This window comes from Artemia sp. Qi Xiang Cuo, chromosome 7 (assembly GCF_049724085.1).
Source record: "Artemia sp. Qi Xiang Cuo chromosome 7, ASM4972408v1, whole genome shotgun sequence".
Classification (NCBI taxonomy): domain Eukaryota; kingdom Metazoa; phylum Arthropoda; class Branchiopoda; order Anostraca; family Artemiidae; genus Artemia; species Artemia sp. Qi Xiang Cuo.
Genome location: NC_142800.1, coordinates 326,882 through 342,339, shown reverse-complemented (window position 1 = coordinate 342,339; position 15,458 = coordinate 326,882). Strand labels below are relative to the sequence as shown.

At 38.5% G+C, this 15,458-nt stretch overlaps 1 protein-coding gene across 1 annotated transcript in view; it reads right to left on the bottom strand.

The window, feature by feature from the left end:
- LOC148949834 (RAS guanyl-releasing protein 2-A-like) overlaps positions 1-15,458 on the bottom strand; it is a 290,916-nt gene that overhangs the window by 105,530 nt on the left and 169,928 nt on the right. Inside the window, exon 7 of the mRNA XM_089091320.1 lies at positions 840-1,013. Coding sequence (XP_088947446.1) covers positions 840-1,013 — 174 coding nt within the window. The remainder of the gene's footprint in view (positions 1-839; positions 1,014-15,458) is intronic.

The window sequence follows — 15,458 nt, the reverse complement described above, 5'->3', positions numbered from 1 at the left end:
CTGCACAATAATCACATTACAGTATGGGTAATAAGGAAGACAAAAATAGGAATCTAAGATTAAACAATTTTGAAATGACATTTACTTTGTTTTATTTAAAAAAGCGGAATTCTTTTAATGAGTATGAAAATTAGTCGTCTAGACCAAAATAAACAGGAATAATTCTTCAGATGAAGGAAGTATACCACTACCCTTAACACCACACTCCTTCCTAAAGTTTAATTATTAAGCATCTGTGTTGTTTGCACTCCACAATGATTTCAATTAAGGATTGGTTAAACTTAGGCTTAAAAACAAGGTTGAGGTGACAGCTACACTCCTTGATGCATAAAATAATGTGTTTGCTTCAAATTTTAATTTAGGCTTTTTTTTCATTTGGAAAATCTTAGTTCATATAGGCATGAATGACGAGGACAGGGATTTTTTAGAACTGGTTCCTGAGCTTATTTAAGAAGCAACAAAACTAAAAAAATCATCACGCATATTATTCTCACAGCTCGGGTCACGCTACCTTCAGAGAGACATGATTCTTTGTTTCGATAATTTGACTTAAATGTCTATTTTGAAACTCTGGCATGACGTACAATTTCTGTACGTGAAAACTGACGTATAGTGCGGTATAGCTCCCCTTTGATCCCTCGCAGCTCTTAAAAAGGGAACTAGAAGTTGCGATTTGGTTCTAACGAGACTCCTTCCAATGTTTTAAGACCATTGAATTAATATGACCACATCTGGAGAAAAAGAAGAACAAAACTAAGCAAAAATAAGTGGTATATTATTGCTAAATATAACAGAAATGTCTTGGAATTTTTACCTCGATCAATAATAATTTTCCATACCTTAGTAACGGCCACCAATTTTACAATTGATTCTGCTCTTTGTTGGGGTGTACTCCTTCCAAGGACCATACATTGCACCCATTGGGTAAGTCCATTAAATAAGGCTACCGACCTTTCAAGCCGTGGTACAGCTGACAAGGATCCAGATACTGCATACTCTTTGTACTCTTGAAACTAAAAACATTTATATTTAGTTAGGCCTATATACAGGGGTACATCCATTTTTTCAGGGTTGAGGGGGGCTACAAAAAAACTCTTGGGGGCAAAAAAAAATTTATATGCCTTTTTGCTATGTTTTTTACGATTCAGAAAAAAATATGGGGGGGCGGTGAAACCCAGCAACCCCCTCCCTCCGGGATATGGTTTTGCCCATATATCATTGAAAGATGAGTGAAAACTTGCTAATTTGTTATTGAACCTTTTCAAATTGCACAACTACTCATTTGTATGAAACAAGAACAAGCGAAGCCGCTTCAGGTAAAATTCGCCCCCTCTGTCAGGGCCTCTCTTATTAGTCTTTTTCGTTTGGCTATTTGAACACTGCTTAAAAATTCTATTTGTTTTTTTCCTCAACAGTTGGGATATACCTAATCAAATATGTGGCTGAGCTCAGTAAGGGTAGGGTTCGGTCATTTTCTTTAGTTGAACGATGACCATTTGGTCATACAGAAATGCCTGTCTGTGGTAGCCATTTTATATCGCAGGCGTGGACATTCTTCCTATTTTTTTCGTTTAGAGTTTCTTAATGGAGATGAAAAACTCCTCTAAAATTTGCAAAATTTCTATTATTTATCTGAATAGTAAACTAGAAATAATTTTTTTCTAACCTAATAAATGATATAAACAAGAAGCAATCAATGCCACCTTAGCTCCGAAAGTAACCTTCTTACAAATCATGTACGGTGGGAATTACCCATTGGACATGAAACTTTATTTTTGAGACCTTGTATCAATAATTCTTTGTCTCCTCGATATTTCTAGCAAATAACTCTGAAAAGGTAAATATGAAAAAAATCTGAAAAAAAATTTGACCTTGACAGGTTTTTCTGAAGTTTCTCACACATTTAAGGCCCACCCCTAGAGATAAAGTAAAACATGTCTAGCTGCGGTATAACTCTTAGGTAGATGCCCACCTCCAAATTCCTAGAGACCTAAACTTTTTGAAATCGTAAGAATTGGAAGAGTTAAAATAAGGGGGTTCCCCAAATTGCAAATCACATTATTGGATCTCAATTGAACTTTAAGGGTAGGAAGAGCATGTATATTGGTTGGTCCTGTTGGGCTTCATTTTTATTCCAGGCTCTTTGGCAATTCCTGTAACCAACGATAATTCCGTTCTACCCAGTGACGATAGCACTTTTCTAGCAACTTCAAACCCAGTAAACAATGGTAATTTAGTATGAAGTAATAACGTGTTTGTTGAGGTGCTTTTGGCTATGTTTGTTGTTTTGTTCCAACGCTCCGGTGCTCTTTTGTTCCTGTGTTTCTCCATTGATTTGTCTTGTATTTATCCTTGTCTCTGTTACTGTGTTCCTTCGCTCCTTCGTTCTTTATATTTTCTTTTTTTTGTGCCTCTGTCATTTCCAGAGTTCGCTCCTTTTCTCCTTCTTTCCTGTGTTACTTTGTTCTTATGGTCATTTTTTTCTGTTTTTGTTCCTGGGTTTGACGATGGGTTTATTCCTATTTTCTTAGTTTCAATAAGGTTTGGCATTGGTGTGATGGGATACGAACAGTCATCTCTTTTGTTATAAAAATGCGCTTGAGTGTTCAATTGTTATTTATTGATTTTGGTAATCACTGTAGCCTTCATTTATCTGTTAACTGACGATTTATGTCAGCACGGAACTCACTATGGCATCCACGTCGTACTGTAGAGTTTGATCTGCATACCCTAGAGATATTTTACAACATGGAGAGTGGGGCTCTAAACCTTCTGGTAAAGGCCGTGGAAGATAAAAACAATTATCTAACAACGAGCCTATCCGAAACTTTCTTACAATCTCCATTCCACAGCATTTTGGCCCTCTTTAAAGTACGTAAGTACCAGAATTGTATTATTTCTAAAAATTCGATCTTACTTCTATCCAGTCACTTTTGACTTTTGAAAAGAGAAGTACAACTGATAATTTTCAATTACATGTAACTCCACCAAGTTTCTACGACGTCCCATTCAAAACGAAGTGGTCGGAAAAAGACAAACAATAGATCGAGACCATATCGTTCTGTAGAAAAAAAAACCGAATGGGGACGCTTTGGTCAGGTTAGAATTCATCTTCTACTTATGGGATGAAGGTAGGCTGTCAAATGTGTAGCCTACTGTTAGGAAATTGGACATGAAAGATGGCTGAATCTCTACCAAGCGTTATGGAAACTCATAGACAACGCTCTAGTCGTGTCTTTTGACAGCCTTTGCGGGGGAAGAAAAGGGAGGGATCTATATCTTTTTGTCGTTGAAATATCTAGAAGGCGAGGTTACTGGATTCCAAACAGACTTAGTTGTGAGTATAAATGTCGTAATTATGTTTTTTTTTTTCGGGTCAGTAGCCATCCTGACCCATGTGGGAAAAGGCTAAATTAAATTTATACAGTCAGCCAGAAACTGTTTTAGTATGTCCGCTAAACTTTGTGAACACGTGTTCACAAGGGCAGGACCCTTAAATGCTAGTTACTGTCATGATTCAGTTCACAACCAGTTAAGACATCAGTGCTTCCTATTGCCTACATATGAGTGACGTCATGAAAAGAATGAACGTTGATTATCGCTAAATCTTTATGCTCAAGTCTAGAGAATATTTTATATAAACAGATGAAGGTTTATTGAGGATACAAGCCTTTGTGGTAGAATGCAGATAATGGATATAATTATTACTGCTTGTATGAGTATTTTCTGTAACTAATTTATGTGGGAAAAGTAGATTTGAATTCTACCAAAGTTGTTTTAAGGTGGTAGCATTGCCAATTAGCAATATTGAACGCACGGTCGCACCAGTAGAAAGGGGGGTGCTACTCCAACGCGCACCACGTGGTTTATGGTTTTCTCACTGAGAATGAAAAAACAGGAATTTTCTCACTTGGAAAACCATGAATTTTCTCACATTTATGTCTGTTTTCTTGGATGGTTATGTGTGTTGGTCAATTTATTTGATGTTTTTCATGGATGTCAACATCAAATTATGGATGTTTTATGGTTTTTGTCAGTGAGAATGGAAAAACAAGAACTTTGTCACTCCTTTCTTGTTGTTGTTCGATGCAGATGTTATGAGTTTCCGGGAAACAGTATTTGTTGTTGTTGTTCAAGCCAAATGTTATGAGTTTCCATGGTAACGGTTAGATCACGTGTTTCCTTCTCAGCCAATCAGAGGACTTTGTTTACATAACAATTTGACCTTGAGATTTCGTATATAACGGACATGCAATGTGATTCAATTATCAAAAAGTATTGTGACACAATGGATAGAACAATTAACATAATTGATGAGCTTGAGGCCTTGGCAGCCAGAATTAGCAATGTAAGTGCATTTTTATTTTCAAACGAATTTTCCTTGGACACCCTCCAGTATATTCAGCTAAAAGGTAAATATATTCCTTTACCCTCAAACCCCCCCCCCCAAACCATACAATCTTTATAGTCACTAGAAAACGTAAAATATATTCTTTTTACCCTAACCCCCCCCCACCATTTTTTTACAATCAAATTCTTGCAAAAATAAATAACTATCCTTTCGTTAATTTCCTTCCTTCTATATTTCCAGCTACAGCGATCACTGACTGCTTTAAATTTTTAATGAAAATGCCACTCTGTTTTGACACAATACTCCAATGTGAGGCCTATAATTAGCTATCATCCTTTCCGGTTTACAAACGCGGTCAACGGAACTATTCTTCCGTCAAATTAAAACAAAATGATGCTATAATTAAGCTAGGCCTACACAACCTTTATGGAAGTAGAGAAACAATTTATTTTCGAATTAGGGTCTAACAATACCCCCCCCTCCCCCATTGTCTTACAATCCCAAATTCTCGCAAAAAGAAATACCATTTCGATAAATTCCTTCCCTCTATATTTCCAGCTAAATCCCCCCCCCACTCTAATACAAACATCACTTTGCAATGAAAACGAAAATATATTCTTTTACCATCGAAACCTAACCACCGCAAAAAGAAATACCTTTTCTCAAATTTATTTTTTCTGTAAGCCTATCAACTTCTCTCTACCTCTTAGCTATTAACCCGCTATGTTTTGACTTAAGCTCTCCGCACAAGCATATAATTACTTTATCACCCTTTTCCGGTGTGTTCACGGTATCGGTCTAGCCAAAGGGTTTGTTTTGGTTGTCAAATTAAAACGATTTTAATAAATAATTAAGCTACGCCTATTCAACCTTTATATAAGTATATAAATAAATTATAAACAAAATAATTTCCAACAATATATTTAGAACATTCTGTGAAAGGGGGGAGGGGGCAATACATCGCTTCTAACAGCTTCTTTTTAAGTAAATTATGTAAAAGGGGGGGAGGCAATACATCGCTTCTACCGCCATCAGTGTAAAATGAAAACAAACTATTTCTTCGCATTAAAAGTAAGGGGGGATTCGGTGTGTAGACATGTACACCCATTGACAAGAAAAATAATGTGTAAATATATGTGTTGCGTCTCTAGGCATGTTTTTAATTTTTTTCAAGCTTTCAATAAAGTTTATTTTATATTCCAGGGCGCGAATCCTGGATTTTTGTTGGGGGAGGGGGTTAGCAATTCTAATAGTTGAAAAATAGAAAATATAATTGTTTCTTGCCTTAAATGCTTATTTGTTATTTAATTATTTTAGCAGTAACATTTGAATAAAAGGTAGTAAGATATGCCTTTTTCTTGAATAAAACCCTTGATTAACTAAATGAGAGGGTAGACATAGGGTGGGTTAATTTTCATAAATTTAGGGGGGGGGGAGAATATGGGTTTTTTGCTTTACTAAAATGAGATAAATACTTTTCTAATCAAAATTATAGTTAATAATTTTCTTTCTGTAAAAAGGGAGAAATTATTTTGATTTGATTTTTTCTTCTCTTCTTTAAGGCAAATTATGAAGAATTTGCGGCCCCTACATCGAAGAGAGCTATGACTGGCGCAAATAGCGAAGAATGCTCCTCGCCACCAGCCGCTAAGAAAGCAAGGGCTAATAATGCGCCTCTTGGGAAGGCTACTATCGTACAATATGATCGCTGGCCAAAATTCTACAGCTTCAAGCTACTTGACCCTATGCAGCCTCTCAGAAAAGCAACGAGAGAGTGGGTGACTAGTTAAAATGCTAAAGCCCCACCTACGCCAGCTTTTTCAAGGGTCTCAGAAGCTATCCCGACTGCACAGCCATATGATATTGCTGGCCCGGCTGCGAAAGAAATTAACGTCACCGGTCCCTCCACCCTCCAACACACGTTACCTGGACCTCTAATAGCTGCCCCATCGACGCTAGATCAGGAGGTTACCCTCCAACACGCACTACCTGGTCCTTCGGGCACCCAAGCCCAGACGGATTATGCAAATGTAAGCATTTTTTCCTACCTATCTATTTCTTCCAATGTTTTAGTCCTTTTCAATCCCAATATAAACTTATCTCTGCGAGATATTAACAAATATTACATATCAAAATATAATTTTTTGCTAAAAAACCACTCTTTTCTCTGTTGCTATTGCTTCACATATACCTTAGATACCATTGAAACTCAAAATGCTATTCCGTTCACAATTGAATACTATCTTGCTTTAATTTTTGGCATAAAGCTCCGCACAAGCATATAAATAGATCTGTTTCATCCCCTTTTCCTGTTCTATCATTAGCGAGGGTTAGACTGCCAAGTCTAGGCTTTTCAATGCTTTTAACATAATTCTATTGTTTGGTCAAGAAAATTAGCTCTGTATTGTCTGCAAAATTAAGAAATTGGAATTTTAGGTAAGAGCGAAACAACTTATACCACCAAAAATAATAATTGCTATTTATGACATTGCTGAAAAGGGGGAGCCTAGTTGCCCTCGAATCTTTTTGGTCACTTAAAAAGCGCACTAGAACTTTTAATTTCCATTCACATAGTTTTAAGAGAGATTATTCTTTTGTCACATATTGGCGTCCTAATTTACACTGAATATTTCTATCGTACCAAAGATTTTAGTGAGGGGGAAAGCGAGTTAACGGTTCTCGACATTTTGAAGTTCAAACTCGTTCATGTAACCTCCATAATTAAACTCAAGTGTTTACTGAACCTGTATGGAATTAGAAATATTTCAACTTTTGACGATCATTATGTAAAGGGGGCCGGGAAGAGCTACGGGGGTGCGCTACGGACCCGAGAAGCGCCGCAGGATGCGCCGCAGGGATGCGCCGCGAAAAAAAATGAACACTTTGAAAATAAATGGACAAATTGCCACCTTCTATGTCATATCTTAGATTATCTTAAGTTGGAACTTTCAGTTGAATTAACCAAATGTTATTAAGCAATAATAATCCAAATGTTAAAAGCAGTAGGGGTGATTTGAACCCTTTGAAAATAAGCTATTTTTCATTTATAGGTTGGTGCATTGGTCCCTTACTCGACATCGAGTGAAGAAGAGGAGGAAGGGGCAATTCATGACAATTCGACCATCAGCGATTGGCATCGTATTAATGATTTCACTGCAACACCATCTCATATTGACGATTTTTTTAATAATTTTCTTTTCAAGGTAGAACCTAGTAGAGTTAAGCAAGTAGACTTGATTCCAAATACCCTACCAATTTTATAGAATTTTACAGGGAACCCTCCTCCCACTGATTACCTACTTCAAACAACTGAAGCGGAGCATAGCCCAAATATAGTTGAACAACTTGAGGGAGGGGTAATATACAAGAAGGGGAGGGGGTACAACTTTTCCCGATTTTCAATTGACCAACAGAATTTTAAATGCAATAGTTGTTTACACTGCGACCTTTGGAGACCCTTTTAATACACTTATGGGGGGAAAATTTGTTTTTGACCCCGTAGAAATTGTGCATGACTATGTAGATAAAATTTGTGCACTACTGGTGAGTCAAATTCAATTGTGGGGGAGGGATTCAATTAAGGTTTCAATTGTTTTAAAAGTGTTCTATTTAAATGAGGGGAAAGGCGAAGTTTATTATCATTATTTACATTCCGAGATGCGTTTGGTTTTTTCGAATTTGGACAATTTTGAAGGTGCTTTCGTGGATTGGGTAGATCAAATTATAACGCATCTTGAGAACTTTAATGAAAACGGTAGTGGATCTCTAGTTCTTTTTGTTGAAAATTTAAGTGTTAATATATGTAAATTTAAGAAAGATTTTATTTTAAGAGGGGGGCAGGGTCTGAGGGGTCAGTAGTTTTAAATTATAATCCAGATCTAGTAGGTTGTCAAGGTGTCCAGCGGATACGTTTTGAAACATATCAAATGTGTTTCCGATATACTTTCCTCATATCAGCATTTCAGCCTCTAGCAGATGACGCTTCCAAGACGAATTTAGACAATTGGGCTGTACATGGGAAGGACGGGTCCGATTTCCCTATTGTAGATTTTTCTAGTTTAGAGGTGAAATACCCAGTAACGCTACGATCTATTGATATTTTTGAAAGGGCTTATGCCCACTTAAATATCGGCGTTTCTGTGGTTCAGTATGAAACTGAATTTGAAGATGGGGTTCGTTTAAAAAAGAAAGGGATGGTTTTCCCTGTAAGGGGCCCGTCAATTGATTTGGTCACACACTGGGTTTGCTTGTTATACACACCACCTAGTGACCCTGCCAATTCAATTGGCCATTTTAATCCGATTACCGACATTAGTAGAGTTCTGGGGGGTGGTAAGCATAAGGTGGAATGGTTCTACTGTCCAACATGCCTGTCACAATTCCGTAGTGATATAAAACTACGGGATCACATGAGGCATTGTAGCCGGCAGGGCTACCAGACAGTGGAAACGGTTTCAGGGGATAGGGCCATTTTACGTTTCAAAAATTTCCAGAAAACACTTCTCCAGTGCGACAAAATATCTTTAGACTGTGAAGCTAAGCTGGTGGAGGTGAGCGACCCTCAATTTCAAAACCGAGTCAAAGAACATCAGGCTATTGCAGTTTCCTATGCTCACGCGCAAAAAGACAGTTCTAACACCATGCGGTTGTTAGAAATAGCTGAAAAACTGGATGAGAGCGAATGCATGGTCAACCCACTGACTAAACTAATTGGCACGGCTAATGGTACTATTTCTCGCTTGATAAATACCAATTATCCATTGGTGCTGTCTGCCGAGGATCGTCTTGATATTAAAAATCAAAAAATATGTTGGGTATGTAACGGAGAGTGTGTGGAGGGGGATATGGGGACTAACGGGAAAAGAGGGGGGCGGGGAAACGTCAGAGATCATAATCACTTGTGGCAGGAAATAGCCTCGGGGGTTAGTAATTTTTGGGGGTCGCGCATCAATCGTGTAATTTAAATGTTAGCCAACAGTTTTTTATCCCTGTTTTCATCCACAACTCTACATCCGACTTATACTTTATTGGAACAGCCCGGGCCGGTAGGCATAGGGAGGGAGGGGGAGTAGACTGGCCATGGGCAAGTAATTAATTTGATAAGAACATGCATCCCACCGCGGTTAAAACGGTTTTACTGTTTGAAATTATTTAGATGGCACTAGGGCTTGGGCCTACAAGTTGTAATCAAATCAGGGTTGTAGAGTCCTTTAGTTTTTTTCACAAGGCCGTGATTACATTGATTAAACTAAAGAAGAGTGACAATTTTGATAGCTTTCCCTTGCTTAAACAGCACTTTCCAGACGGTGAAATGTATGACCTGTTGACCTGCCAAGGTATATACGCATACGACTATTACTGTTCTGGCACTCGCTTAAGTGAGGTGAAACTACCTCCAATTAAAGATTTTTACAATTCACTGACCAACAGTGAATGCACAGCCGAGGAGTATGAGTTTGCCAAGAAGGTGTGGTCCAAGGGGGATTGTAAAAATGGGTGGGATTATTGTAGACTGTACTTTGCCAGTGACGTTCTAACTCTGTTGGATATAGTCTGTAAGAACACAGACCGAATCTATTCAGAGTTCGGGTTAGATATAGGCTATTATTTTTCCACACCCCATTTAGTGATGGATTTAATTTTAAAAATTAGCAGGGAGGAAATAGGCCTAATCACCGACGTAGATCAACACCTTTTTGTAGAGCGTTCGATGAGGGGGGGGGGGGTAGGTTTTTCATGGGGACCGCGTCTTATCAACCGATCCGAGCGGACAAAGCACCGGTGCAAATTCAAATGCAGTGTTCTTGGACATGAACTCATTGTACCCCTCGGCAATGTCTCACTACTCTTTGCCGTGTGGGAACTATCAAGGGCTTGAGAATCCTTGTGAGTTCCCCGACATTACCACCATCGAGGACAACGGGCTACAAGGATGGTTCTTTGAAATTGACGGTCATATTCCGCTGGCGCTTCACGACTCAGTCAAAGATTTTGTCTTTCCCTGTATCAATCGGCCAGTGAGCAGGGACTCTCTGAGCCCCTACAATCGATCATTGGTTGAGGATATGGGGATGCACTGGACTCCCTCAAAACAGAAACTGATTGCTGATTTGGACCCTAAGGAGAATATCGTTGTTCACCATGTGCTTTTGCACTGGATGGTGAGCAATGGTTTCAAGATCACCAAAATACATAGGGTCCTGCAGTTCAATCAGCGACTATATTTAAAAACGTTTATCGATACCTTTGTCGATAAACGCTCTAGGGCAAACTCAAAGGTGGAGAAGGAAATGTATAAGCTCATTCTAAATTCAGCGTTTGGCAAAATGTGTGAAAGGGTACGTAATAGATCTCGCTGCGACGTCGTGACTGACCCTCTAGAGTGTGCACGAATTATTGCCGATCCCAATTTTATATCGTTCATGAGCATAGAGACTGGCATGCTTCTTCTACACAGGCGAAAGCGAAATGTGGCACTGAACAAGAATATAGCAGGAGGCAGTTCAGTACTGGAAATTTCAAAAAAGCTCATGTTGTCGTTCTTTTAGAATGTGTGCAAGGTGCAATGGCCACGGGAGGGGAGGTTCAAGTTTACTATGGGGATACAGATTCTCTGCTGCTAAAGGTAAATGGGACTGAAGATTTATTGGGTGATTTAGAAAAGGGGGAACACATCAGCTCGCGGATGGATTTCACCAACTGGAATCCATCCCTCTAACCCGAGTGGTTAAAACTCCAAGCCCCAAGACTAATATTCCTTTTACCATTAGAGACGAGGAGATATTGAATGTCTCAGGGAGGTGTTCTAGTCCCCAAATTCTCCTTCCTTGAACCTAAGAGTAGGGAAAACACGATGATAGGTAAAGGGATGACTACACACAGCTTAAAGAGCAATTTCAACATGAGCATGTACAGAGACTGTGCAGAAAGTAGCCTAGTGCCGAGAGAACAAGTGCTTGCAATTCGCTCTCTACAGTATAGAAATTATACTGTGAGAGTGGAAAAGAATGCAATGTCATGTATATCTGACAAAGTCTATGTGCTCGAGAATGGTGTGAGTGTCCTGCTTCATGGCCACTACTGTATTTCAGACCGAGTAGAATGCATAGACTATCGTAATCAATTTGGTCTGGATAAATTAACCTAACCTGACCTAACCCAACCAACTAACCACTAACCACCACCACCCAACCCATGCATAAATTAACTAACCCAATCTAACCCCCTTAACTTAACCTCATCTAACCTGACAATCTAACCACCTTCACTCGACATCATCTAACCCAATCTAACCACCACCACCACTAACCCAACCTTAACCTAACCTGTAGCAGTGACCGGACAACTATTGTAGTGTTTTTTCCACCGCTGCGCCCGGGGGGGGGGGGGGTCCCTTCCCGTGGCCGCCCAGGGGGGGGGTCCCGCCCGCGGCTGGTCGGCCTTCGGCCCTGCGGCCCTGGGGGGAGGGGTCCCACCTTTTAAATTCACTGTAATGTTCAACTGTGCTATCCCGTGATTTTCAAGTGTTTTCTGTTTTTTTGTTGTATAGAAAAGTGTTTGTTTTTTTTTGTACAGGAGTGTGTTTAAATACAAAAAGTGCTGTTGTTGTTGATTTACCGAAAAGTGTTTAAAGACAATAATTGATGTTGTTGGACAAAAGTGTTTTTTTTATAGAGCATAATAAGTGCCGAGTTCATGTTATACAAATAGAGTTTTTATGTCGCGAATGAAATTATGTCAATTGTTCTTGTTTAACAAGTGTTATTTTTATTTTTGCAGTTCATGTTGAACAAATATTTGTTTTCATATTGCCGAAATAAATGCTGCCATGAAATATTGTTTTTTTTGTTGTTCTTGAATAGATTGATCTATGGGGAAATTACTACTTATTCATTGGACACGTATGATTTACAGTTAGTTGTAGTCCGACTGTTGTCAGCAGCATGTATCAATTTAAAACACCCTTCAGATCGTTTCTGTGTGGTCCCTCAATGTCGGGGAAAACAAAACTCTTAGCTAAAATAATTCAAAATTGCGATAAAATGTTTTTGGAAAAGCCGAAAAAAATCTACTATTGCTATAGTATTTGGCAGGAGTCCTATGATAAAATAAAAGCTATTGCCACATCCATACCAATACAATTCATACGGGGACTTGATGTTTTCGATAGTATTGAATCGAACTCGTGGCTGATTATTGATGTTTTGGCTGAATCCATTGAACAGTTCTCACAGGAAATGCTGCAACTGTTCACCGTTCGCTCCCATCATGAACACATTTCCATAACACTAGTTCTACACAATCTGTTACATCAGAGCAAATGTATGCAAACCCTTGCTTTGAATTGCACCGTCTATATTATCTATCGAGTTGTTCGTGATTCTAGCTCGCTCATAACTCTTAATAAACAGATATACCCCGGCGCTCCAAAATTTCTGTTTTCAGCGTACACTCAGGCGACTAGCAAGCCCTACGGTTACATTTTGCTGGATCTTAATCAGAGCACACCCAAGGATCTACGTGTAGTCACCGACATTTTCAGCAATGAAATTACAGTATATCTTCCGGTGAACAGTAGAAAAGGTTATTAGTTGCCATTATGACACTGAAGAAACTACACGAATAACGACATTTATTTTCCGTTCTAATCACTTCAAAACATCTACATAGGAAAGCAATACTTAAACATGGTGTCGACAGTGATTTCATTAATCTAATATCTTAAATTTTTTTAAATTTAACGGAGGGCATTTTTCAACTGCCAGATGTTTTTAGACAACATAAAAAGAAAATTCTTTCCAGTTTACGTGCGTGGGCTTTTAAAAAAAAGGTTAAAAATTTTAAAATAACACGGCTCCTTCAAGCAGGCGGTAGCTTTTTCACACTTTTACTGCCAATAATTGCAGGACTTGTAAACAGTTTTCTCTAGAAAATGGCTAAACCATATAAATTGACACAATTTGAACTTATCCTCTCGCCCATCGAACATTTTGAAGACAATCTAAGTCAATTCATTAATGATGAAAACATTGCTGATGATAAAATCTGCTTTTACTTCAAGATGCATTGCGACGTGTGGACAAACATAAACCTTATCGTGAGAGACCCCCCGTCGCCGCCGCCACCGCCGCCACTGATCCCTCTAAACAGGAAACATCTCAAGATTCTGCAGCAGTGCAATCAAAGGAGATAGAATTGAATTCAATTGTATCGAAAATTGGAAACCTATTGCCACTGCCCTATCGAGAACAGAGTAAAAGAGTTATCTTATCTCATGTTGGAAACTGGTGATGAACATCAAGTTCAAGTTGATAGCAAAGGGAAACGAGTTATAATTCAGGGAAAAAGTTATAATCTAGTTGATTTAATTTGTGATATGGTGACGAATCGTAAAGGACTCTTATCCTTTGACGATAGTCTATACACCTTTCTAAGTGTATCAAACTTTCCCAAAAGTCTTATTGGCAATAAGCAAATTCTAAAGAAACTAAGAGAATATAGTCCTCCTCCAACACCATTTAAAAAAGAAGAAGATTCAATATCTGATGATACTATCAGCGCCACTGATTTTACAACACCTGTGGCTGCTACTCAAAAGCGAAAACGAATTGATTCCCCCTCCAGTGTGCAAAAGGGGAGTGGACATTACACTACGTGTTTACGCTCAAAATGGATGAAGTTCTGAAAGGTGTCTATGAAAATATTGGTGAAGCGGGAAGTTTAAGTTCTCCCAAAACGCTTTCTAAAGCTGTCTCCGGCACCACCACCACCACATTGAAAAAAGCAAAAGAGTATCTAGAGAATGAACCGAGTTACACACTGCATCGGAATCACAGACTTCGCAGCAAACAATATCGACAAACTAAAGCCCTTTTCCCTCTACATATAATACAAATGGATCTTTTAACTATAGATGCAATTCAACAACGTCACAATGCACACTACAAATATAGTCTGGTGACAATCAGTGTCTTTAGTCGTTATGCATCTGCAATTCCACTACGGTCAAAGAGAGGTAAAGAAGTTGCTAGAGCCATTGAAAGTATTCTTGAACAGGATTCATATAGAAAAATTCAATCGGATCGTGACAGTGAATTTGTTAATCCCCATGTGCAAAAGGTTCTTTTGAAATATAATACAACACTTTATCATCGTCACAGCCCGATAAAGGCTGCATTGGCTGAACGATTACTAAGAACGATTCGTCTATTAATTTCAAGATATTGTACACTGTAAAATACATCGGCTTTTATTCATGATTTAGATAAAATCATGCAGATATACAACCATCGACCCCATCGATCTCTGTCCAACTCAAGCCGTCGGGATGTTCACTACAATGAAAATACATTTGATGCTTTTCTAAAGCAATATTCCAATGGCAATGAGAAGAAGAAAAATAAATTCAATGTTGGTGATACTGTTCGAATTAATAGAACCACCAATATTTTTGAAAAGGGGAATTATTTATGGAGCACAGAACTTTTTAAAGTGTCCAAAATCCTGGACACCGAACCCATAACTTATCGACTGCGAGACACCAAAGATGACGAGATTCTCGGCGGTTTTTATGAATATGAACTGCAAAAAGTTAGAAACACTAGCGAACTTTATCAAATTGAAAAGATATTAAAGAGTCATACTCGTAGGGGCAAAAGACAGTTGCTTGTTCGCTGGCTAGGATACAACTCAGATTTTGATTCTTGGGTCAGTGCTGAAGATATTAACAATGCCCAATTATTTCTATGTGACTTTCGTGTCCAATGTTTCTGATCCTCTCTACAATGACTTGAACAGAACAAGTGATTTTTGGACGAAACTGTCCCCCACCATCAAATTCAACGGAAAGTATGAAGTGGCTCTTGTCGACTGTATTCTCAAAAATACCTACGACATCCTGAGAAAGGATCGTAAATATGAAATAAAAATTAGACCCTATGATTGGCCGCCTCCACCATCATTAAGTGATCAAGAAAAAATTAAAAAGAACAAATAGACGAATTACCGATTCGTTGAACTACCCTACAAGGAGCTTACCTGTGTAAACAATTTACATCATAACATTAATAAAATAAGTTTCGCTCGTAAAAAACATGCTTTCCATTTA